At 44.5% G+C, this 26,740-nt stretch overlaps 1 protein-coding gene across 5 annotated transcripts in view; it reads right to left on the bottom strand.

Moving 5' to 3' along the window:
- The window catches only part of JAK1 (Janus kinase 1), a 647,675-nt gene that overhangs the window by 312,476 nt on the left and 308,459 nt on the right, over positions 1–26,740 (bottom strand). For all 5 annotated transcript variants that reach the window (XM_085602371.1, XM_085602373.1, XM_085602374.1 and 2 more), the window contains one exon: positions 9,261–9,414. In XM_085602371.1, coding sequence (XP_085458497.1) covers positions 9,261–9,414 — 154 coding nt within the window. The remainder of the gene's footprint in view (positions 1–9,260; positions 9,415–26,740) is intronic.

Here is a 26,740-nt window from a genome sequence, read left to right as displayed (position 1 = left end):
AAGATGTCCGATGTGACCTGTGCTGCAACTTGAGAAGCCGTCCAGACACTGTGCCTATACCCTTGTAGAGGCCCCTGCTGTCCCTGAAATCACCGACGAAGGGACCAGGGAAGCTCCAGCAGCCCTGAACGCCGCCGACTCTGGCAAAGAGCGGGGGAGACCGCATCAATCAGTGCGAGCAACGGCAATCGAAATGTGGTCTAGGCAACGGCTGTGGGTGACGGAGCGAATGAGACCGGGACCACGCAGCAGTGTGATAACCCGGTGAGTCCCAAGCTGTGCACCGGGCAGATGCATAGAAGAGGTGCCCACCCCCTGTAAAAGCCCCTGCTTTCCCCAGCTCTACCGCAGGGAGGACCAAGGACATGCTGCAGGCCCTGAGCTCAGACTGTCTCCTTCGCGTGTGGGGGTGATCGAGCCTGTTTGCGCAAACCTCCCTGGGTACGGCAGGACCCGCAGGCCAATTCTTCTTCCCTTCTCCCCCCGGATGAGCTGGTGGGGGCGCGTCTAATGGACACCGAAGGCATGGGGAAAGTCCCTGATAGCGCATGGCCCGTGCTGCATGAAAAACCTACAGCCCTGTGAACAGGCCTGGTGGTACCAGAGTCTTGCTGGGCATTCGGACGGAGACCTCTTTGCCGGTGGCTGTACTGGGTGAGGTTCCCAGACACAGCAATCGGTGGCACCGGACCCAGCTTGCCTTCCTGCACCAATCCTGACCTCCAACAAACCCCATTGCTTTCTTTCTCCCCCCCGTTCCCTACGATTAAGGATTATGACATAGCTGGGGTGTATGTGCACTAACACTGGGTGGGGGGGTGGGAGTTGGCAGCGCAGGATGCCCCCCCTTTGCTGCTCCAGAGTACGAGCTGAACTGATGGGGCAAACATATATCCAGAAATTAAACAGGTCTGTTTGAGCGGGCCAGTAAATGAGAGTGCGGAGGCATAGAGGGAATCTCAACACAGTGTGCCTTATGTACTGGCTGTCTCGCGGATGTCACAGAGACGTGGAGGTGAACACTGCCGCTGACTATACCGTGGTGCGTGCTTGCACAGTGGATGGTGCAGAGTTGAGCCCCATCAAGACCCTGGCAGCGCCGAAACAAACAAGTGTAGTGGAGTGAGTACATGCTAGTGGACGTGCACTATCTAGCCAGCACGGACAATACTTATATAGTGGCACGCTAAAACACACACTCACTGTGCAGCAACACTGGGACACTGAGTCCATTACCTGGGTAATCACCTGAGTGGCAGTATTATCATACATACCATTTCCGGCACAAAGACTGCTACTGAGCGAACACCGCCTAGAGTACGAGGACCCCACTATACCGGGTGACAGTAGACTGTTGCAGGAATTCACTGTGAGACATGGGGCGCCCGAAAGGCAAACTGCAAGAGGTGGCTGCCACAAACTCACAAACTGCTGACGACAAGGAACTCAATACAAACCCACAGTCACTTACCTGTATACCGCGAACAAATGAAATGGAAACCCCGGACAAATTGGACTTGATCTTATGTGAGGTTAGGGAATCCAGAAGAGCGATAGAAGAACAAATCAGCACCCTCACTACCGGCTTCACTTTGCTCAAGGCAGATCATGCTAAACTAGCAACTACAGTGAAAGATAACAGCTTAGCCCTGGAAGAAATACTGCCTCAACACAAAAAACATTTGTGACAAATACAGACGCTGGAGAGGCAAGTCACATGCCTACTAGTTAGGGTTGATGATGCAGAGGGCAGAGCTAGATGGAATAATATACGCATGATTGGGCTCCCGGAACAAAGCGAGGGGACAGACGCCACCACCTTTACGGAACAGTGGTTCCAAGCACATGTAGCCCCTGATGGACTATTGGACTTCTTCTGTATTGAAAGAGCCCACAGAATTACTACTGGAAGACCGAATGTGGGAGCACCACCAAGACCACGAATAGTCAGGATCCTAAACTACAGGGATCAAGATACCCTCCTTCAGGGGGCACCAGAGCGGCCTCAGATCCAATTTGAAAACAGCCAGATATCATTGTATCCTTACTATACACTGATGGTCGAACGCCGTAGATTCTCCTTTCAGGCAGTTAAAAGAAAATTATGAGAGACTTTAACGTAAAATATGCACTGCTATTTCCTGCACGCCTGAAAATAATTTATGACAAAAAAACATACTTCTTTGAAAGTCCGGAAGATGCAGAGGAGTGGATCGAAGTCATGGATCCGACCCCATTGTCTGGACAGGTCCCCAGGAAGCCGTCGAACAGTCCCAAACGATCACAAGGACAGCGATCACGCTGCAACGCAAGGACTACCAGTAATGAACCAATTCCTGGCCCTACTCCGGAACAGGCACAAAGAAGCAAAGACATAGCTCTGGCGGCTGCGACCACATAGATAGATAAGGCCTCCCGACGGGACTCTGAATCCTTAGGACAGCACAATGTGATCCGACTCGGAAAACAGTCCGGCATTATTCCCCATGGTGACGCCGCAAACTGCACATGATCTGCTGGGTCTGTGAAACACAGTGTGAATTATCCAGCGCACATGGGTGACATGAAAACACGATGGAATCAGCACTAGAACTCATGGACACGCATATCCTTTTTTCTTATGTGAATATTATGGCATGATAATGACAAATGTACAAGCCCGGGCTCAGATGAGCTACTGAATGTGAATAATCTGACATGATTGGTGTGAAAGCCAGTCCCCTATTTGCAAATGAAACCTTTCACTATAACAAAGTTCAATGTGTTATGTTTTTAGTTTGGCTTTGTTTAGTTCTCAAGCAGGGCCTTGTATTGATGTTACAATGGGAGTTTAGGGTTTCTGGCAAGCAGCAGCTGATATGTCCTATATGCGTTCATTACCCCCCGACCTGGACACACACACACACCGCATTTAACATGCAATGCACAAGCTTGACACGTATAACTTAATTACATGGAATGTCTGGGGTCTGGGATCAGTGCAGAAACAGCACAGATTGCTGCACAATTGCTGAGGCAGAAGGCACAAATAGTCTTTATACAGGAGTCACACTTGATGCAAACAGAAGCTGCAAAAATGCGGAAGAAATGGAGGGGTCAGATATTTTCTACTAATTACTCGGCATTCGCCAGGGGTGTGAAAATCTGGATTAGATATAGCGTTCCGGTTGTAGTACTAGATAAGATGCATAGGGTCGGTACATACTTCTACGTGGCACATTAGATGGGGTACCTGCTATACTGGGGAATATATACGCTCCAAATTTTGATCAGAACAAATATTTCTTGGGACTAAACACGATACTGGCAGGTTGGGAGGCATACCAATGGATCGTGGGGGGGAGGGATTGTAATGCGGTCATGGAGATTGGGCTTGACCAATAACACCCGCCCCTCCATGGCACAGTGGCAAGTAAACAGGCAGGGGCGCTATGCAGCTGGGTGAGCGGATGGTCCCTATGCGATGTATGGAGGCTGAAGAATCAGTTGAACAAAGAATATTCCTTTTATTCCCCAGTACACCAATTGCATACCAGAATAGGCAGAATTCTATGTACCCTCTCCGTAGCAGATGAGGTAACTCACGCCACATATGGTCTGAAAGACATTTTCAGATCTGTCAAGAATTCCTGTCATACGAGGGGAGGAAAACGGTAACCAGCGAAAACGGACTACATCTCCCAGGATTCTTAGCGGTTGACAGGTTATGTAAACAGGAGAGCTGTTACATAACTCAAGGGAAACACGCCCTTATGTAAACAGGAGAGCTGTTACATAACTCAAGGGAAACACGCCCTTATGTAAACAGGAGAGCTGTTACATAACTCAAGGGAAACACGCCCTTATGTAAACAGGAGAGCTGTTACATAACTCAAGGAAAACACGCCCTATAAAGGGAGGAACCGGGAGGTACAAGGCTGCCGGATATTGTGTTTACACCGACGTACCTGCTTCGTGAAGAGCAGTGTTCCGGAGTGGTGCTCCAGTAAGGCAAGAACGGAGGTAGGTCGAGTCGTTACTCCCTGGGCCGTGTCTTGCCCCATCGTCACCTGTGAAGGACCCGGAAGCTCTACCGGTCAACCATTGAGCTTCGCTTTTTGACTCGGCTGAGTCCAAGCGCAGTGGCGCTTTTGCTGGTTGGAGTCGTAACTCCCAGCCCGACCAGAGACACAGGGACTGCCAGCTGTAACGCACACCAGGAGGTGTTTGCCGCGTTACAGACTCGGAAGTCCACAGGATCGATCGAGCGGCTGCTCTCGGTTCAGTCTTCTTGCTTGTGATTGGGGTATCGGTGACGCATCACCAGGAGGTGACTCCGCGTCCCGGTGCAGTCTGAGGAAGAGGTTGAGCGGCTGCTCCCTTCAGGTAGAGACCCCGGCTGGGTGTTTCCCTGACTCCTCGATTCTCCCCAACACTCTTCGTGCCCCTCACAGCCTACCGATTGGCATTGTCGGCCATTTCATTTCTGCCCTCTGTTGGCATACGCCGGGATCGGCATATATGCAGAGGACGGTTAGGACCATCCGTGCTGTGGGCTGGTAACGTACTTAGCCTGGAGGATTCCAGTGACTATAACTTTTGTTTGTTCTTTGTATTTTATTTGCCTTCATTAAAAGAACTAACCCTTCACAAGTGGTTGCGTCCTCATTGTCGTGTCTGTTAAACGATCCTGAGACGTTCAGGGCGTTACAAGATCATAACCCACTGGAGATCTCCCTTAACTGTGGTAGAATACCCACCCCAGTGCCTACGTGGAAACTTTGAACCCAATTACTGGAGGACACAGTATTTCACAATACGCTGTCAATTATACTTACACATTACTTCTCTGAAAATAGCAATACTGCGTCCACAATTCTAGTTGAATGGGACGCGTTAAAGGCAGTAATCAGAGGTGCTGCAATCAGCGCCACAGTAGAAGCAAGGCAAGAGGTACATAAGAGTCTGAAGACAGTGGAGGATAATATGCAAGGGCTTAAACAAGAAGCGGCAAAAGATCCAAATAAACAGGCTCCATTACAGGAGGCACGTATCCAACATGCAGAATTATTGGAAACCTTTAGAATAAATCAATTACAGGGCCTTTACCCAGAAAACACTCTGAAGCAGACAAATCAGGAACCCTATTAGCAAAATTTTAAGAGAAGATCCACCGACCATCATCATCCGTCAAATTAACACACCTGGGCGTAACGCGGTATGTACGCAACACGATATTAATGAGGCCTTTAGTACATATTATGAAACACTGTATAGTATGCCACCGACGCTGGACACTGCCCTAATAGACACATTCCTAGCAAACTTACCTTACCCACAGGCCCCAGAGGACATAGAGGATGCTTTGGCAGGCCCCATCACCAGCGCAGAAATAAAGGCAGCTATTAATGGGCTCCCGCGTAATAAAGCGCCGGGCTTGGATGGCTTACCCGTGGAATTCTTTGATACCTACTCGGAGATATTACTTCCTCAATTGGAGGAACTGTACAACAAGTCGTTTGAATTAGGCCACCTCCCCTGCACTACTACACAAGCGTTAGTGCTATCGCTGCCAAAACCAGGAAGGGACTGATATGTCGGGTTACCGGCCATTATCATTATTTGCAAAATATTGAGTTAAGTTTTGGCAAACATACTACAGCCCTACTTAAATAGGTTAATACACAATGACCAATGTGGATTTATATCGGCACGCAGCACATCATTAAATATAAGGAGGCTACATCATTTAATGACAACTAATCTAGAAAAATACCAAAATGCTGGTTGTATTGTACTGGACTTAAGGCAGGCGTATGACATGCTACCTTGGGATTATATGTTTAAGGCTATTGCACAATTCGGGTTGCCCCCGACTATCTTAAATGGATACGCCTGCTGTACGAGGCCCCGACAGATAGGGTTAGGTCTGGCAAACACATTTCACAGGAACACTGAGTACACAGGGGCACGCAACAGGGTTGCCCCCTGTCCCCACTATTGTTTGTATTGGCACTTGAGCCGTTGGCGCATCGACAGACAGGAAGCTGTTCAATGTGGAATATCAATAGGTACATCCACGCATTTGATATCCGCGGATGACAATTATTTACGTGAGGGATCTTCTGGGAGGGCTAGACCCAATACCGGGAATTTCCACATGTTTCTAACAGATAACCGGCTTAGCCATAAATGAATCAAAATCGAACGCCTTCTTCCAAGACCAACCACACCCTGACAATCAATCTTGGGCTGCTTTCCCTACCTGTAGCACGATACACGTTTAAATATTTGGGTATTAACATAGATCGATCCCACACGGACATGTTGGAGGATAACCTCATAAGGCTATTAGGGGAATACGCTCACAAGTAGCTTTTTGGACCATGATGCCTCTTTCAGCAATGGGCCGAGTTGCAGTGTCTAAGAGGGTGGTACTCCCTCGGCTCCTTTATTATTTTACCAATTTACCGATTATAGTACCTCCAATTATTTTTAACACACTAGACAATACTGTCGGATCTCATTGGGGAGCGAGCCGACGTAGGGTAAGTCTCAAGAAATTACAAAGAGACACAAAGGGGGAGGCCTGGGCACACCGGATTTTCGAGCACTATTATGCAAGCCAATTACAATGGCTGTCCTAATGCACGGCAGGTTGCAACCTTCAAGAGATCAGATTCAATGTACGAAATATTGAACAGGGACAGCTACACACACTACTACCACAGTGTAAAATACACTCGACAATACAGCCTTTACTACAAACTGCACTGACATGCTGGAGGAAAACACTGAAATACACATCTAGCTGCACCCCCTATGCAGGTAACATCTCATTAACGGGGATTCCACTATTGAGCGGTAGACTCACGAAACACAAACTCAGAGCATGGTTGGATGCAGGGGTTGAGACGGTAGGGGCACTCTTCAATGGGGAGGGTCTAATGGATCACGACAATTTCGTACAAGGAACTGGGGCACCAAGCACTCAATATATGATACACGCTGCGATACTACAATATGTTAAGTAACACTGGTCTCCTCACAGGGACGAACCCAAGATGCATGAATTAGTTAAATCACTATACTATATGGGGCAGGGAAGTCACCTTATCAAATGGCTATACTCTAGCTTCCGGGCTCATGTTAAGCTGCCCCTTGATACCCTTCGGGCTCAATGGGTTAAAGATGTGGGGCGGGACCTCTCAGACAGGGAGTGGGCAAATATTTTGTAACATCCAAAGAAGGTGTCCCGTAATGCCAAGTTTAAGTTCATACAAAACATGGTCCTACACAGAGCTCATCTTACACCACACCGATTACAGCGGATGTACCCCAAACACAACACATCAATGTCCTAGATGTAAAATGGCAGAGGCGGACTTAATACATATGCTGTGGGCATGCCCGTGCCTCGGAGAGTTTTGGGGAGGGGTCAAACAAATACTAGAGGAGACTACGCACCTTTCAATAGACCGCTCAGTACTGGAGTGCTTGTTGGGCCTCCGTAAGCGTTGGGCGCAGCAGAAGATCCAGCTTTGCTTCCTGGATATGGCGCTTATAGTGGCCAAGAGATCTATCACCATGCGCTGGAAATCAGCTAAACCCCCTGCAATATACGCAAGGCACAGCGAACTAACAAGATGGGGTGGAGCCGAAAGCGTTGCTCTGCGCCGTGATGAAGCTCGTGGGCTAAGGAAAAACCCGATATCAATGGAACGGGACATAATGCTAGAAGCCCTTAAAAGCGCTAACTCTAATCACATTTCTGATACTCCAAACATACAGTAGGTACTGGTGCAGATGAGATATATATGGTTCACATATAGGGGACAGGGAGAGGGACGAGGCACAAACATGAGCAAAGGTATGAGAACACAAAGCTGGGACACAACGGGAATTTATGCTGTGAAAGAATGCCAGAGCTTCGGGGTTGGGGGGGGGGGGGGGGGGGGGGGGAGGGCGGGCGGATGGGTGCTACAAGTTAAAAGTTTGAGATTGTTGATAAATGCATACTGGTGTCACAGTTACATTGGAGATGGCTACCTGCAGTATTGCTACATAATAGAACATGTAAGAGATTATGAATATGTTACAGGCAATGCTAACTTAAATAATGTAAATGTACAAAGGCTTAAACATGTTGGAATATAACAAATATGTGGGAAATCAAAGTATGTTTTTAAAAAAAATTCTATCTTTTACTTACATGGTGCCGTGCTCTGGGGGTTACTTAGTGCCTACCTTAGGAGTGATTTATATGTGATGAAAGGAGAGTTTAAGGCTCAACAAGAAATTGTAAATGCAAAGTCGAAGTGTCAGTAAACTGCACACACAGTGGCACTGATTTTTCAAGCCTGAGACAGGGTTGAAAGGCTACTTATGTGGGTGGCACAATTAGTGCTGCAGGCCGACTAGTAGCATTTAAAGTACTGGCCCTCGGTATATGGTATACCACTTTACATGGGACTTCGCAGTCTATTAAGTATGCTAATCAGATATACACCAATGTCATCATGTTTAAGGGAGAAGCACACACACCTCAGTACTGGTTAGCAGTGGTAAAGTACTCCGAATCCTAAGGCCAACAAAAAGAATCAGAAAAAAACAGGAGGTAAAGGCAAAAGGTCTGGGGGAAGACCACTCTAAGGATGCCTGGTCTAACAAAGAGAGTGAGTTGCAAGAGGTTATCATACCTCTTTGTCTTGAAGAGTTATGAGCCGAAATTAAAACGTTGCTTGTTCTATAATAGATTGTGAATTAAATAAAATATTTCGATATTTACAAATTTGTTTGATATATACTTGTTTCTGTGGAGTGGTTTGAGATTTAGATGGTAGATATTGCTTAGGTCGGGTGTCGGCTTTCAAAAATGACTGATAGCCTGATTCACAAGGGGGCTTACATGGCATACTCTTTGCAGTGTGCAATGAGGACATTTAGTCTTGAATGCAGGGATTCCACCACAAGGGCGGAGATTTCACCACGTGCAGACACCCGGTACTTGTAATTTTTCTACAAGTACGTCCCTTTGTGAATCAGGCCCTGGGTGGGAGGGGGGGGGGTCCCTGGATTCCAGTAATGATTTAATGGGGGTCCACAGAAGTCAAAAGGCACAAAACCACCGCCTTAAAGTACTAAACAGAAAAAAGTGGAAACATTTGCAGATATGTTTTATTGCATAAAAGATACAGAATGTGTTCATGTTAACGGTTCAGGCAAAGTATGACCAATAAATAAAAATGTTGAGTATCTTTTTGTGTCTTAGCATAGCTTACCTGTGCAAATAAATACTGCAATGAATTGGCATCAAGCAGAGGTGTACCGTCGGGTACTCGCTTTTTGTCATAACCATTCTTCTGTTTTTTGGGAGAATGCCTCCATACAGCTGACTCACTTTCATTTGTTCCATGCCAGTTTGTAAAATAGAATCTTAAGAGAAAAGAAATCAACAGTATCATGAGACACCAGATGACCGACTGGAATATTACCACTTCACTCTTCACATTTAGTCAGATTCTGTGCATGCATATTGTGAGTAGTTGTTCAAAACAAGAAAAAATAAATAGGCTAAAATAGTGCAGCCTCTGCTTGGTGGCAGATAAGTGAATGATTCAGATTTGTCAGGTGATGTCGTGGACCAATGTTAGTCTAGATTGACATTACATTCTACCTGTGAGGGTTGGAGGGCGTATTTGTAGCTGTAACTTTCTTATCCATGAATTTGTAATGTGTCTATCCTGTGGGCATGTACTTGTTCGGTGTTCATCATTGTGACGGGCCCAGGGGTGAGGAGGCACACAAGTAGGAGATCCTTCAGCGTCGGCTTATGTAAAATACTTAGATTAAGTTTATGCATCGCCCCTATTCCGCTTACTGTCCCAGTTTATTCATAAAGCGAGCCAGTAATTTATCCCATAATGAAGCTACGGGGAGTTTCTACATAGCCAGTCTTTCCATGCAGCGCTATACTTTTACTCGTTGACCATTTCTGGATTTTGACACACCATTGACTGATTGATCGGGATTTCGACGCCATGTTTGTCGCCATTTTGGCAAGCAATAATGTGAAGTCCAGAAACTTGTTGCCAACTTTTGTACGTTTTGGTCCGAGGAATAGTCCCTGTAGTCATCACTCCAGTTTGCCCAGGCTGGCTCTTCCAAGGATTCGCGCTAGGTGGCATTCCTGGCTAAGGTGGGGACATTCCCATACTATGTGCAGAAACCCTGCACCCAGGAGTGTACATCTGGGGCAGCTCACTGAACCAATTTTATACATTTAGTTGATCGTCTTTTGGGTTAGCTATACTCTGAGTGTATACAAAAACTTAAGCTGAATAAAATTAAAGTGGATGTTTCTAGAGACCCTATGCATGTATGTATTTATTAAAGTGGTTTCCCACATTCACTGTCATCCCGGAACAGTTTTCCATTTCAGTTTACCATCAGTCATGTTTGTCTTATTCATGGATTGCAGGGTTTTGTAAATAGAAGTCATTTGTCTCCTACCTTCGCCCATCATCAATTACATCTTTGTCATGTCATGCTTTGGGCGTTCATGGTCTGTGGTTCTCCATCTACTGTGTTTGCATGGCTAACTGTGCCATGAAGTAGGAACCACCCTGATGGCAGTCCATTATCCTGTGGAATTCATTTTGAGTTTTCAGCCCTCTGACTGGAAAACATTCGCTCACTGATTCTATTCCCACCACAATCTTTAGGTCCACACTTTCCACTTCCACTTCTGTTTATAATGTTTAGTTGTGAAGTAGCCTGGGGTCTTCAGTATACGCACACACGTACGCACACTTTTAAAAGGTAAGACCCCTTCTACATCTAACCAACTGGTTTGTGTCACAAAACATTCTACATTAAACGAGAGGGTTAGACAAATTGTCAACTCTAGTTGGCACATTCTCAATAGTGATCCTGAGGAACAACACAAACTTCCCAGGCCTATGTTTGCGCATCGTCGCAATCAGGGCCGGCTTTAGGGCGGTGCGACCGGTGCCACCGCACCGGGTGCTGGCTTCCTGGGGGCGCCGTGTTTGAAAGTTTATTATGCTTTTGAAGCACCTGCTGCAGCATTGCTTTCCCCCGGCAATTACCAGGCCTCACATAAATGTCAAGATAACTGGTGTGATTAATTATCTTCCTGGAGAGAGATCAGCATTTTGTATAGTTGAGGTTTTGACTTAGGTGAAGTTAGTGCAGAGGGTTAATATGCGCAAAGAACGTGTACCCAGTAGATTACAGAGTGCGTATGATGTAAACAGATCAGCAGGTTACTCCTTTCAAAAGAGACATCCTTTTGTTACTTGCAATTTATAACTTAAAGTCCTAATATAGAATAGTGAGCTATTAACTTTCATCCTAGAACTGCATACACACTGCAAAGTATACATTATTAGAACATTGACTAATGTTGCAAAAAGTGTTAATTTGGCTAGAAATCGATTCTTATTATTAAATAAAAACTCCTAACTATGCTGTTTCTTTTTCGACTGAGTTTGTGCTTCTCCACACCAAGCACTCTAAAAATTATACTGCCTACCAGTATGGATGACATGTGACTCCTACACTTTAGTCCTTTGACATATGTAACATTTCCTATACACTGATTTACACACGTACGATTGATTGTCTCTGTAATGTGTATGCGATGCAAAGTGCTCGGACACCCTACACTGATTTGAGTGGCGCTATATAACTAATTCAATGCATCTGAGAGAGTGTGGTTATGGAGACTTGGTCACTGTTAAAGGGTGCTAGTGAGAGAATCCGTGGTGGAGGTGGTCATTGGGGGGGGCGCCAACAAACATTGTCGCACAGGGCGCCACCAGCACTAAAGCCGGCCCTGGTCGCAATAAAAACATAAAAGATATAGTCACTAGATCTAGATACACAGAAGGCTCCACATTTATCCAAAAGACTATTGATAGACAATTTCCTATCAAGGGCAATTTCAAATGTTCCAAATGTAAGTCTTGTGACAATGCGATTGAGGGTGATACACACACACAATGGCTATCAAACTTCAGCCAAAAAAATGCCAAATTGTAAAACCAAAAATGTGGTGTACCTTCTGCTGTGCCCTTGCGGATTAGGCTATGTTGGTGAGACCTCACGTGCATTCAATGTTCGAAACACGGAACATCGCTCAGCTATTAATACAGCAAAAACCAATGCTCCCTTAGTTAACCATTTTTTACAGTATAAACACACTGCTAATGAGGTCCGTTGGTTCATTCTGGAAAAAACTGATATTCCTCCAGGTGACAGGAGCGAGTCTATACGTAAAAAACGTGGTGTTCTGGATTTTTGTCCTAGACACTTGGAAACGTGGATTAAATAATGAAATACCGTGGGAGAACGCCATTTGCTATAATTAAAATGATTAGATACCAACCTTATGGAGAGTTGTGTTCCTCCCTGTTATACACATTTACATTATTTGACTATACTGTAATAGCTTTATTGTAATGGATTTACAATTATGCTGATTCAAGAGTATCCATGTATACTTTAGTCAGTCACAGTTGAGATGCCAAAGATTATCTTTCGGTTTGTATTATTGTTATTTTTTGTGTAGCATATTCACATTATGGGATAAGTTTAATAGAATGATGTGTTGCTGCACATGTATTTTTTCTTAATTATTTTATTCAGTCCCTTTTTTTCTTAGTTACAATTCACCCCGTTTTGGTTGTATTTTCACTTTTGGAGCATCTTCCAATCCAAACAGGTACGGATTTCGATCCATTTGAATCTGTAATTATCTAGGTTTTCTTGTTTACACAGACGTAGCTTTAATCTGTTTCCAGTTTCAAGTGTGTAGGCCCCCCCCACGCACCACGTCATTGAGGAACGTTAGTTCCAGGAAGTCTGTAGTCGGCTCTAAATATAAACAAGCACTGACATAGCCAATAGGTCTCGCCTTTGGGACCTTATAAGTGTTTAGCCATGCAACAGTTGCATAACTAAATACTTATAAGGTCCCAAAAGCGAGACCTATTGGCTATGCCAAGCGGCCGTGAGGCCGCGAAAGAAAAAGTAATCTCGGTAAAGTGCGGCGCGCGCGCCCGCGCACATGCACTGTAGCTCTAGCCTGGCAGCACTTTTTGGAGCCCTCTCAATAAGTCTCGCCAGACCAGCGCTGCGGCGCGCGCGCCCGCGCACATGCACTGTAGCTCTAGCCTGGCAGCACTTTTTGGAGCCCTCTCAATAAGTCTCGCCAGACCAGCGCATGCGCTGGGTCAGGCGAGACCTAAAAAGCCAACGCGTTTGTCTGCCGACTGGTACATGGCACATTCTATAATTTAATAAGTTACACTCTGGGGGCCAGTGTATTAAACAACATGGAGCGCATTTGGTTTATGCCGTCTTTCCGTTTTAATGTTTGTGGCGTTTTTTTTAATATATATGTTTATTATACATACATTTGTATTTTCATCATGTTGCTTTGAGCACCCGCCACGTTTAACAGCTTCATGGTTTGTTTGACGTCTGTTACCCCATCTTTCACATTAGGTTCCTACACCGTGTTTTCTTGAACACGCAGCCTATGAAGATATTGATCCTTTGATTCATTCATTACATATTTTTTATTAAAGTCTTTATTATCATCATTCTCCTTTTAAATGAGAACTTATACTTTAGATATGCTGAGGATTATGTATTGCCTGGAGATGTTCCAAAATAGATCCCTCCTTTCTTTCTCTTGTTTCAGAAAGCTTTTCCTTATCAATATTATGGTTCCGTTTTTATCTTGATTAGCCACTTCCGAAGTTTTTGGCTCTCTTGAAGTTCCAAAGGTAATACTCTAGTCTGACACATGTGCATCTCTTTTTACATTTCTCCACAATACCATTAGTGTAATTTGGAATATATTTTCTTCACAGAACTCGTTTATCACTATTTGATATAGAAACCATTGTGGATAATCTGTTTGTGTCATTTGGATGACAAGTATTACATCTCTTCTATTGTACAGAAGAATTTGTGACCTAGTTTTAGGTGAAGAATAGTAACTTTTCTTCTTTTTTTTTTATCTTTTTCCCTTTTTTATCTTTTTTATTTTTTATTTTCTCCTCTTTTTCTGTATTCATTCGCTCTTATCCTTTCAGTATAACATAATGTCAGAATATATTCTTCATAATACACAAATCACACAGAGTGCTTTTTGTTTACAGCATTATTATCTTCTTCACTTGAATACTTGACAGATCATACCCTCAAGGTTTTCTATACATTCTTTAAAAACAAGTGTATTGATGTTATAGAGCACCATTGCATATTTTACTTTATTTTGGTTGATCTATAAGGTCCATTTTCTCTATTGCCTTTATATTTTAGGTAATTGAGTTACCTTGGTTCCAATTATTGTTTTTTTGTTCCAATTATATACCTATCTTAGGTAAGCAGGTATTTTCAGCTGGTCTATTCTATATTAACTCTCAGCTGGTATCATTCTCAGCTGTTCTATTCTATATTAATTTTCTGTCTTCTCACTCATTTTGTATTATTATTATTTTACTATTTCTTCTTTTGTTTCCTTTTCATCACTAGTCTCTTATACCAATGGAGCCTGTCATTCACCTACTCGTTTTTCGGTGTGTTTATGGGTCTTATCTTTGAGATTCGTTTTTCTCCTTTTTAGTCTTCTGCATTTTTCACTATATCAGCAAGTTCTGTTACAGGCCCTATTCACACAGAAATAATAATTGTCACCATTGTTAGCTTTTTTGTACATCCTCTGCTAATTTATTTCAGGTCCTTTTGACTCAGTGTACTAAATTTTATTGTATGGATAATATATATGGCCGTCATGAAGAAAGCGTTTTTTTGCGCCGAAACGCGCGTAGACAAATTATTAAGAACTTGCCCAAAGACCTAGCCGCATTTTATTTCAACCAGCAACAATGAATTCACTTCTATATGTTTTTATGTTACATGTTTGACATTTATGTATTGTACCCATTGTCTTGTATGTAATATATATTTGTTAATATGGTGTTACATGTACAATGTCACAGTATTTTGAATTATTTCATTTTTATTATAAATTTATAAAAATTAAAAAGTATATTTTAGTTTAAGAACTTTCTGTACACACAGTCATTTCATATATCAATGATGTGCTTTATGGTATTGTCAGACCAGTCAATGGCCTAGGTTTTTACTGTCTTCAGTTATTATTGCCCTGCCCTAGGATTTATTGTACTTTGCAGGGGGTCCCTCTTTTTCTCAAATAACGCACACATGGCACAGCCAGGGCCCATATCTACATAATCTGATCCTGATCCTGCATATCCAACAGATAAAAGCACACTGGAGTAGGTCTGAATTTTTATGATCATTGTTTCCGCCCACACAACTGCACGGGTAGCATCTCATGTTTTCCTCGGAGGCAGCACGGTTTCATAAAAGATAACTCCTGTCCAACTAGAGTGCAACCCACTGGAGTAGTGTGGCCGGGGAATAGAGCTCAAAGTCAAGCAGTCCTAGGCTGCTGACAGGTATCAGTAATTAGAGCTTACTGGGAGTGACCCCTTCAGCTACTCTTGTTGCAGATCAAATCCAACAGTGGGGAATCTAGGATCATAGGGCCTGCAATGGAAGGTTCACAAAATAGTTCCGTAGCCGTGGCAGTAGAACTATCTTGGTGATCACTATCTTACCTATAATGTTAATGGGTAGAGTTTTCCAAAATTCTACTGAGCTCCTTAGGGAGCCAAGGGCTGACTCCAAATTTCCATCCAAAGTTGGATATATCTGGATCCCTAGGTACTGAAAGGTGGTGGCTTCCCGGGCCATGCTGAATTTGCCCTCAAAGTGGCACTCCCAGACAGTTCTGTCCCCATTAAGTAAGCAACTGTTTTAGCCCAGTTCACTCTCACGCCTAATATGCAGTCTAAGACTTCAAGGGAGGCCACTGAGGAGTCCAGATCCACCTCACCATTTTGAGCAATAATACTTGTCAGCTTATAGAATATGGTGTGCATGCTAACCTGCTTCTGTATACCCACTTCATTACCATCTATCCACAATGCCTGCAAAAGGTTCTTTTCTAGAAGTCCATAGCATTGGCAACACCACTGTTCCGAATCTGGATGTAGGCTTAATGCGTAACAGCGAGATCCATCAAAAAGGGTCAACCTCAAAGCCTATTCAGCAAATAGGTACCTCAAGCTCAGCATATCGAAAGCCATTACAGGATTATGAAGACTATATTCGCCCTTCGGTTCTGTATGGGTACTCATGACTGGCAATAATCACCTAAGATTCTGTGACTTGCCATGCTCTGGTACAAAACTCGTTTTGATCAGGATGGACCAACAGCTGTAATAAATGGTAGAGACTACCAGCTACAATTTTACTCAACATTTTATCATTTGTATTTAGCAGGGTTAACAGCCAGTGAAAGGACATCTCCATTGGGTTCAGATGGGGCTTCAGCAGTGCGACGAAAAAAAGCCTCCCAAGTTGTTTCAGAAGACATCCCATTTTGTAGGTGGTAGTGTATATATTAGGTAGGTGGGGTGCCAGTAGGTCAGCTAATACATTGTAAAATTCCACTTTTTACCTTCCATCCCCAGCATTTTTCCTCTAGCAAATACTCCATTTATTGCTTTCACCTAGGTGGCAGTATTAGGGAATAATTTCAGAGTTTCACAAGTATATAGTGTGACAACTATCCACTGGGTGTTAACCAACAGGTTCACGTAAGCCTCTATATCTGGTGTGGATGCAGTGGCTCATCCTGCGAATAACCCAGAATAATATTACCAGGCGGCAAGGGCGGTATCAGTTTGTGCATGTGCCGTAATCCCTTGTCCGTCCCTGACCCGTGTGAGTGGTATGCCCCTCGACTCAGGAATAATTAGCCAGGCGAGTATGTGGTCAGCCCTGTCACACTTACAGTGCGCCCTTACGACATATTCAGTGTGATTAAGACATCGCAAATTTTTCCAATCAGAGTAGCATACCTCAGCTTCACCTCTCAGTTTACACTGATCAGTGGTGTTGCAAACCATGTCCCATTCTAGGTTGAGTAGGGGGCTGTCCAGGGCATTTAGATCTCTCTCCAGCTTCTACCTGGTCTCCACAGTTATCTTAATACAGTGACTGCTGACCAGCACCTTGAAGGTTTAACACTCAAGCAAAAGGTTGGAGATGGTGCCATTGTTCTCAAGAAAGTATTGACATAGTATATTACACAGGAATTCCCTAAATGTCGACTCCATCAACATGACACTATTAAGTCTCCACATCAGAATGTGAGTGGCCTGCCTTCCCCATGCCGGCTCTGTGAGTAATGGAGTCTGAGCGATATTTTCCTGCCTAAGTATTCTGAGCCTGTTATGGCAGCATATTATGGAGTTGAGCATAAAATGCAATACAAGCCAACATTTAGGTTGTGTACTGAATGGTAAAAGGAGTAATCCCTCTTCCCTGGGTATATTAGCCTCCAGACTCCTTCAAGCTTCCAGTGTACACCACCCCACATGCAGTGAACTCTTCTGGTCTCTTGTTTCATGATGTGAGTTTCTTGTAGGAACACTATGTGGGCCCCCATCAAAGTATGAGTGAATCTTAAATCATTCAAAAATTAAGCCCATAAACCTAGGCATTCCATGTAAAAATGAACTTATTGAACTCGAGGCTAAAAAACAAAACCCCAACTTCCATATCCTATGACAGAGAAAGGTGCATACTCCGTCCCGATATAAATATTGTATATTCTCCTTAAAGTCAGACTCAAGGGGTGGGCCTGTGCTGTACATCTGTGTCCTTCCCATGTGCTGCCTTCATTCTCATGGCAGGGTGAAAATCAGGAGTCCCTGGTCCATCATTTAGGAATCAATGGAGTCTGATTCAGAACTAATGCTACTGGATGTAGACATCTTGGTCCCACCAGGTGAGAGACATCACAAAGAAGGAATTTGTTATTTTCTAACTGCTGCCCTTTCAGCCACATTTTAGCTCGGTGTTGATCTCTTCATGTTGCAGCAGCTTGAACTCCACTGCCTCTGGCACTTCAGGCGTTGCTGGTTAGACAAGTGACTACCATCTATTCCTGTGGTGTATGTCTCAGGCCAGTCCCATGAGGTCCAGTGGAGAACATGGCTTGGTCATTACCCAGGACTTTCAATTTTTACAGTAAACAGTAGAATATATTGTAGTTCCCCACTGCATATGCGTCTTGTAATTTCGAAGAATTATGATTTCTTAAGCTGCACCACTAGGAAAATGGGGGCATTATTGTTCTCCACTTGATCTCTGTTCCATTCTGTGAGCTTTCTGGAGAATGACATCACTCTTCCTGTAACGAAGGAGGTGAGCCACCACTGGTCTTGGAGGTTGGGCATATGGAGATTAAGCATGCTGGGACTCTCCGAGGCCCACCATGCAGATGTTGCAAGATCTCCCCTACGAGTCTTCAGCCTTGTATTCCTGAAATCTTACTTTTTTGATGAGGTCCATTAAATATTTCTGTAGGGTATTGGAATTCGATTGTCTATGCATCTTCTGCACGTTTGATGCAGCCAGAGAGTTCCATCTGTTGAACCCACAGGGAACCTATGTCTACGACAACCATATCTATCTTTGCTTTTAGGTCTTCCCTTGTGGTGGCGATTCCTTCAAAAATGTTGTTTGTCTTCTTATGGAAGCCAACATGTGTTTTCAGATGCTGCTGGCTGACGGCATATGCAACATGCAGGACTGTATTTCCCTATTGTGTGCATAGTCCCTAATGGCCCCATGTTCCTCAGTCCATTAAGCTCTGTGCATACTAATTTGTATTTCTGGCTGTCTGTAGGGGTGCGTCTGTTGTTCGGTTACCCGTCATCAGTGGGTTATCAGCATTCAGTAGGTGGGATTATTTTCTGCTTTTCCCATTCATGAGGAGTATGTGCCCCTCGCACTGCAACTCCAGGTAATGGTTAGATCCAAACAGAGCAGTCAGTGCAGAATCAGCAGGCAGTTAATCACGGTACATTGCATCTTTTGTTGTCCGGACACTAATCCTGTAAATTTATCGTTAGATCAAGGATAAATGCAGGGGTCTTTGCAATCTGTAAGTCCCATTTTGCATGAGTCAGGTGTGTGGGAATCTGAACATGATCACGGACATCAAGCAGGGTCCTTTGCGACCGTCCACAGCAGTCCGCCAAGATGGCACAATCCTTAGTGGGAAAATTTGGAATTGTGTCCCAGAGTTCTCTGCTGTAACAAGTGCAGAGTGCCATGGTGTTTCCTTCCGTCTCTGCTACCTGGGGACGAAATCTATGCCACCCTTCGTTTCCCATGCCCCTTACATGCAGGCTCAACACCTGAAAGGAAGGAATGCCATAGCTACAAGGAGTATACAAGGACAAATCTGTATCTATTTCCTCTTACCAACTAACCTCCGGTTCACCTGGTGTGTGGTTCTCCTGCTACCACATAGTTAAGGCCCCATTACCTCTGCGGCTGGTTCACACAATTTCATTTAAGGGATCTCACCGCCTAAACAGGCCGCACTCCATCAGTGGTGTACCACTGTTTGGTTCGCTTTTCATGCTGTGTCGCTGGAGCACAGTATAGCATAGCATGAAGTAGGGGAAGGGCTGCACCTTGCCTCTACCTCGTCCACAGAAGCTCGCATTACCCCTTTTACCATAACCCAACATGCCATGCGCTCCGGAGGTCTAGAGAGGTTTCAGCCATTAATTCAGCCAGTGTTTTCATCAAGGGAACATCTTTCACTTCTTTCACCCCCAACCCCCACCCTGTACTTACCTTGCCACTAGCACTATATCGGGTATACAATCACAGGACTTGCAATTGATTCAGGCAGCCCAGATGGAGCATTAGAAAACAAAACCTACTTCATCAGCTGCACACCACATCACCACAAAATACTCTTTTTTATAAGGAACTCTGAAATGTAGAAAACCCAAACTTAAGATGAAAGCTTACAACGATGAAAAGCAGTGTTCTTTTTGAGAGAGTATTTAACTTGTGTCTGTACAGATTGATTTCAAAGTCTTCGGACATTACCTTAAGTAAAACAGCAAGAGGGTGGCTAGGGATAGAGGAAAGAAGGTAGGGTTGCAGACTGTTTTCATCATGCTCTGAGCTCACCCAGAAATTGAAGCACTAACCAAATGTGACTAAGCGCTGTAGATTCCGATGTCTCACACTGCACTTGTAAAATGTTGTGGATATATTTCTGAACCCTGCTGATCTGGTATCCAACGGCTGACTATATATTGGCCACAAAGAAAATCAAAAGGCAAGCTCCAGTCAGTTAAAAATTGTGTTTAATTTCAAAGAACGTATAACCAGAGGAGGGAATTATTTTTGTTTTATGAATGTCATCGAAAAATAAATCCTTAATTGCTTGGTTAGTGAAATGAAGCATGAGAAGCACATTTCTGGATCAGAAATGACCAACAAATATAGTCCTAGACAAGATTATGTGTAGATAAACCAAAAGGAAAGAAGGAGTACTACCACACTTTTTCTGATACACACTAAGCTCAAGTAGTCTCTGCTTCCCCAGGAACCAGACGTTGAATCTCTTCAGCTTAAAACCACGTAAGGCTTCAATCTGAATGTTTAGCCTTGTTCAAGACATTGCTGCCACATTGTAGGAAATTGCAATGACTAGACTGGGGGAAATCAGTAAGACACATCCAGTCATATAAGGATGTGGCACATAATCCACCAGATCACTGTAGAGGAAATGCAGACTCCTATAACTCTACTACATGGTTTCTCAGATAGAAGACTAACATCTAGGTCCAGCTACTGGTAGGTAGATTTAGAAGTATGAGGATCATCTTTCTTTGAGCTTAAACACAATCTCAAAAAGAAATTGAATTGGCAATGATAAAATTGGCTGTCTGGGCATCTCTTCTGAAACTGGTCTCTGGTAAACTGCCGGGAAACATGTCCACACCAGCGGACGATGCCTTTGAAATCTTGATTCACACAAATTCACTGCAGTTATTCAACAAGATATCTGCTTAGGTCTTCTGCTTTTTGTGTTTTGCATTCCTGGAAGTTTCATTACCACCATCTGTTTTCCTTGTACCTTTTTACAGATCATAATTAACTGAATTACTTTAAAGGCTTCTCTAGCTGCTCAGATACTGCATCAGTATAGTGTTCCCACATTGGCCAGGATAAACTTCGCAGCGAGAGATGGAAACAGTTATTTTGTAGCCAAAAAACACAACCTTCTGCTCCAGAATGTCATGCGGTAGTCTCCTTTGTTGACAATTTCTCTCCAGCTGCTAGGTCACCAATGTGAGTAATACAACAAGACAAGAGGGGTTTCTTTAGAAGAAGTATGTTCAATATGTTTTTCCTTTGAAACCACTATGAAAGTAACTAACATCCAATTCCTTCATCTTTAGCATCATTGATTCTCGAGACCCTGGTGTTGCCATGTGCAACCTCGTACTCGGAATGAGTAACACACATGGTACTTTAGAAGCTTCAACAGGCAAAACATTACTTAGGTTTTCTGTGTAGAAGACAGGCTGTCCATAAGAAAGAGCAAATGATGTTTGTGCCCAGCACTTAATACAAACTCCATAGTTTTTGTTTTTGAGTAGATGTGAATTTCTTGTAATATTAATGAAGTACCACGTGTTTCACATAAGAGTGAACTATCTTCAAGACTGGTAGCGCTTTTTTTCAAGAACTGGTTTTGATGAGCCATTCCTTCAGACGGAGGGCTGATTGAAATCCTCTTTCAAGGCCATTTCCATAACAAACTTGGTGAGTCTCTACCTGGAGATTAATGTGGGAATTGTTTTCCGAGGGGCGTGGCTTGGACAGCAATGGGTTTAGACGCCTGAATACAGCACTCCGCTGAACCTGCAAGCGAGCAACAAAAAGAACGCGAGAGAGCTAATCAGACTAAAGAAAAGAGCACACCAAAAGATAGCGGAGATATTAAAGGAGAAAGTGACTCGATTTGCGAGCTCAGCTACAACAGTGAAAGCGTGAAAATACGGAGAAGAAGATCTCCCGGAACAAGCGGTAGAAAAACCAAGATGGTGCCCGTGAGGGAGACCCTCCGCCGCTACGAGATCTACTGCTGAAGGTGCCCAAAAAACCAACAAACGAACACCAGAGGACCAACAGAGAGCCAACGTAAGGTCAGTGCTGTAGACCTCCCGTGGCGAGCACCGAGGCATCAATAACAATAGCAGGAAAACTCTAGTGGGGAGGATGATACGCGTTCATTTATAGTGAAAACGAAACCACCGATGGGAGCCGCCATCTTAGGTTTGAATATCGGGTAATTAACTCAGGGTGCAAAGATCTTGCTGAAGGTTTAAAGAGAGTCAATAGGAGGATCGCAACAGAGGGGACACACTTGTTTAACTTGGAAGAAGCACGCCAATGTCACAAGTACTGTAGCTACCGACAATCGCAAGCTCCGTAACATCGCCGCGAGCACAAAACGAAAGTAAGGATCAGTGCGAGCCGCCATTGCATCCACTACAGGCAGTAAATAAAAGCACAACATAAAGGAAGAACCAGCAGCGCAACACAGCGATAACATTTGGCAGCTCCAAAATGAGTATTCTCTTTCGCCCCAATCGGAGAGATTGGCAATTACAAGATACAGCTTGACCGGGCACAGAGATACAGCACATGAAGTATACCAGCAGCAGGCAAGCATAATTAGGAGAGAGTAAAGTCTACAAAACCCTACCCGCACATGGCACAGAGGTTCATGGTGCAGCAAATTAAAAAAATAAAGAAATAAAGAAACAGGAAATACAGGACCTATCGTTACGGGTGGCCAACCTTCCGTGTTTCCAACACATAAAAGAAGGAGACTATCAATCACAGGAATCCCAGATACGAATACGAAATCCGTAACTCAGTGGGGTGCATAACGGAGAGGTAATCAAGCAATAAAGCCAGAAGAAGGCCAACAAGAAGGCAAGTGGGCAAAATCAAACCCCTCCACCCACACCAACAAACCGCACAGCCCCTTGCATACAACCATTCAGACCTCCCGATCAAGATATAAGCTAGTAGTGCAGAATAATACCCGCTAACCCATTTTCGAACAACAAGGGAGACGACCAACAAACGTGGCTCAGGCGGCTTACCCAGTAAACAAAGGGGGTTGTAAGTACAAGCTCAGTCTGCAAGTGCAGAAAACCACAACAGCCCCGCATCCTCAGCATAGCGATCCCATACTAAGACTGGAGGACAAGAGGCAACAAGATACGCCTAAAACTTTTCGTCAAGTTTAGGGGGGAAGAAACTAACCATAGATCCGAATACGAGAGGAAGGATCAGCGAGCAGCAAAAGAGAGGAAGGATACTAGAAATGGCTGGCACCGAAGGAAGAATCACGCAGCAGACAAAAAAAGAACAAGAACGAACCTCTTGACTCCCCTATCAAACAAAAGACTGACATCAATACCACCCTGGACATGATCCTGAAAAAACTGGCGGATGTACACGATCTAGCAAAATCGACTAAACAAACAATGGATGCTATACAGCTGGAACTGGCTGCAGTCAGAGCCGGCATCCATGCGGCGAATAACAGACTAACGGAGGTAGAGCAGAGGGTGAGCGATGTAGAGGATGGTGGTCAAAAAGCGAACAAAACTCTGCTAGAGTTATCCAAAACAGCAGCAGTACTTCACACACAAACAGCAGAATTAGACGACCGGAATAGGCGGGGGAACATTAGAATACTAGGGGTCGCCGTAGGAGGAGGAGAAAAGTGGGTCGTGCATCACTTTCATACAAGACATGATCCCAAAAATAACCAACATTAAGTTTGACCTTCCCTTCGAGCTATAATAACATAACATAACATGTGTATTTGTAAAGCGCACGTTCACCCCAACAAGGTGTCTTGGCGCTGAATAACAGATGTTTATTGTTACCCAACTCAATGGTACTCATTTTATCGACCTCAGATGGATGAAAGGCTGAGTGAACCCGCCGGGATTTGAACCTGTGACCATGAGGTCAAATACAGGCCCCTGCAGTGGATGCATTAGTCTACTGAGCCAACAGACCCAGCTAGACAAGGCATACAGAGTATCTGCCTTCAAAACCTCAAATAAAACGACCCCACGACCCATTCTATGCAAACCTCTCCGTTTACAACACACCGAAGCCATTGTCGCAGTGGCCAGGAAGAACCATAACATACAGTGGAATGGCCAAAAAATAATCCTCACCCAGGACTACTCCAAGCACACAGTGGACTTAAGGAAAGGTTCTCTGGCACAGCGAGACAAGCTAAGAAAGGAGAACATCATGTTCTCATTCACAGGCCCTTCAAAGTTCAGAATCACCGATAAAGGTAGAACGTACGTATTTGAAGACCCCCAAAGAACTGACTAGATACCTACAAGGTCCCACGCTGGAAGAAATTGAACTCTCTCTGGCAAACACGATCAAGCGAAGAGCCTTGCCTGACCTAAGAGTGGAATGAAGGAGTGTACGAAATCTCAAACAATGGCTAGACGATCAGCCTTTTCAACATTGGACTTACCGCTACCTTTAGAAACGAGACACATGATCTACCTCATACAAGACTCTATCCTAGCATTATCTACCTCGAATGGCCAAACGGCCGAACCCACATCAATAAAGAATTCTGAAACAACTGCTGAAAACAGGAAGAAATATATAAGAACATTATAAACACGAATATCCTTTTTCTGACTTTTGTAACTCAAATGTATAAGTGTGAATGTAGTAACCACTGACATATGCCAATATGGATCGTTAGAAGGCTTTATTATGCTAGACAAGTTATGCAGAAATAGCAAGGCTGGAAAAGGTAACTATAAGGGGATCACTATGGCTTATGTCGCACGTCCAAAATTCTATGCGCAGGAACAGGGGGGGGGGTGGGGGTGGGGTGGAGGGGAGGTGTTTTGGGGGAATTGTTTGTGTTTTTTGTGAACTGTTTGTAATGTACAGAAGGCACTCATGTTTCATTTTCTACCCACTGCACTCTGTCCTTCTTAAACATCTCCATCTACACTTTTGCATTCAAGGGAGGGATCGACATCAGACCTTGGGTGGGGACAATGAAGAGGGACCAATGGAGGACGTCACAGGTACCACACACTCGAGGTCTCGAAGGGAAGGAGACAATACCGATCGGAGAGGGAAAAAGGACTGGGTCAAACAACCAATACCTAGCATAACAAAATGGAAATAGACAATACGAAAACACTAATGTCCAACCTAAAGATAGTCTCCCTAAATGTTAAAGGGCTCAACCACCCAGTTAAAAGGAAATACTAGATTACCTAGCTAAAACTAAAGCAGATATCTTCCTCCTGCAGGAGACTAGATTATCCCTTGACGATGCAGAACGGATTAGGGCGAGATGGGTTGGACAGATGGCCTGCTCTCCAGCCGTAGGGAAGAAACTGGGTGTGATCACGCTGTTAAATAGGTACTCCAAAATAAATATAGAAGACCAATATAGCGACGATGAGGGGAGAATACTCTTGACACATTTGAAAAGGGGGGAAGAAAACATCCATGTACTCAACATCTACGGACCAAACGCTGATGACTCCGAATTCTGGGTGGGCATCTCTAAAAGGTTTGAGGCACTCCCACAAAACGACCCAACAGTGATGGCAGGTGACTTGTATTTGGCGCTAGACTACACTTTAGACAGACAGTCTCAGTGCCACTCACTCCCCTCAAGCGCACACAACATACTACGAAACGTATGTACCTGTAACGCCCTGACCGTCTCAGGATCGTTTAACAGACACGACAATGAGGACGCAACCACTTGTGAAGGGTTAGTTCTTTTAATGAAGGCAAATAAAATACAAAGAACAAACAAAAGTTATAGTCACTGGAATCCTCCAGGCTAAGTACGTTACCAGCCCACAGCACGGATGGTCCTAACCGTCCTCTGCATATACGCCGATCCCGGCGTATGCCAACAGAGGGCAGAAATGAAATGGCCGACAATGCCAATCGGTAGGCTGTGAGGGGCACGAAGAGTGTTGGGGAGAAACGAGGAGTCAGGGAAACACCCAGCCGGGGTCTCTACCTGAAGGGAGCAGCCGCTCAACCTCTTCCTCAGACTGCACCGGGACGCGGAGTCACCTCCTGGTGATGCGTCACCGATACCCCAATCACAAGCAAGAAGACTGAACCGAGAGCAGCCGCTCGATCGATCCTGTGGACTTCCGAGTCTGTAACGCGGCAAACACCTCCTGGTGTGCGTTACAGCTGGCAGTCCCTGTGTCTCTGGTCGGGCTGGGAGTTACGACTCCAACCAGCAAAAGCGCCACTGCGCTTGGACTCAGCCGAGTCAAAAAGCGAAGCTCAATGGTTGACCGGTAGAGCTTCCGGGTCCTTCACAGGTGACGATGGGGCAAGACACGGCCCAGGGAGTAACGACTCGACCTACCTCCGTTCTTGCCTTACTGGAGCACCACTCCGGAACACTGCTCTTCACGAAGCAGGTACGTCGGTGTAAACACAATATCCGACAGCCTTGTACCTCCCGGTTCCTCCCTTTATAGGGCGTGTTTTCCTTGAGTTATGTAACAGCTCTCCTGTTTACATAAGGGCGTGTTTCCCTTGAGTTATGTAACAGCTCTCCTGTTTACATAAGGGCGTGTTTCCCTTGAGTTATGTAACAGCTCTCCTGTTTACATAACCTCTCAACCGCTAAGCATCCTGGGAGATGTAGTCCGTTTTCGCTGGTTACCGTTTTCCTCCCCTC

The sequence above is a fragment of the Triturus cristatus genome, chromosome 4_2, assembly GCF_964204655.1.
Source record: "Triturus cristatus chromosome 4_2, aTriCri1.1, whole genome shotgun sequence".
Taxonomy (NCBI): Eukaryota; Metazoa; Chordata; class Amphibia; order Caudata; family Salamandridae; genus Triturus; species Triturus cristatus.
The sequence above is the reverse complement of the archived record's forward strand: the minus strand, read 5'-3'. Positions and strand labels throughout refer to the sequence as shown.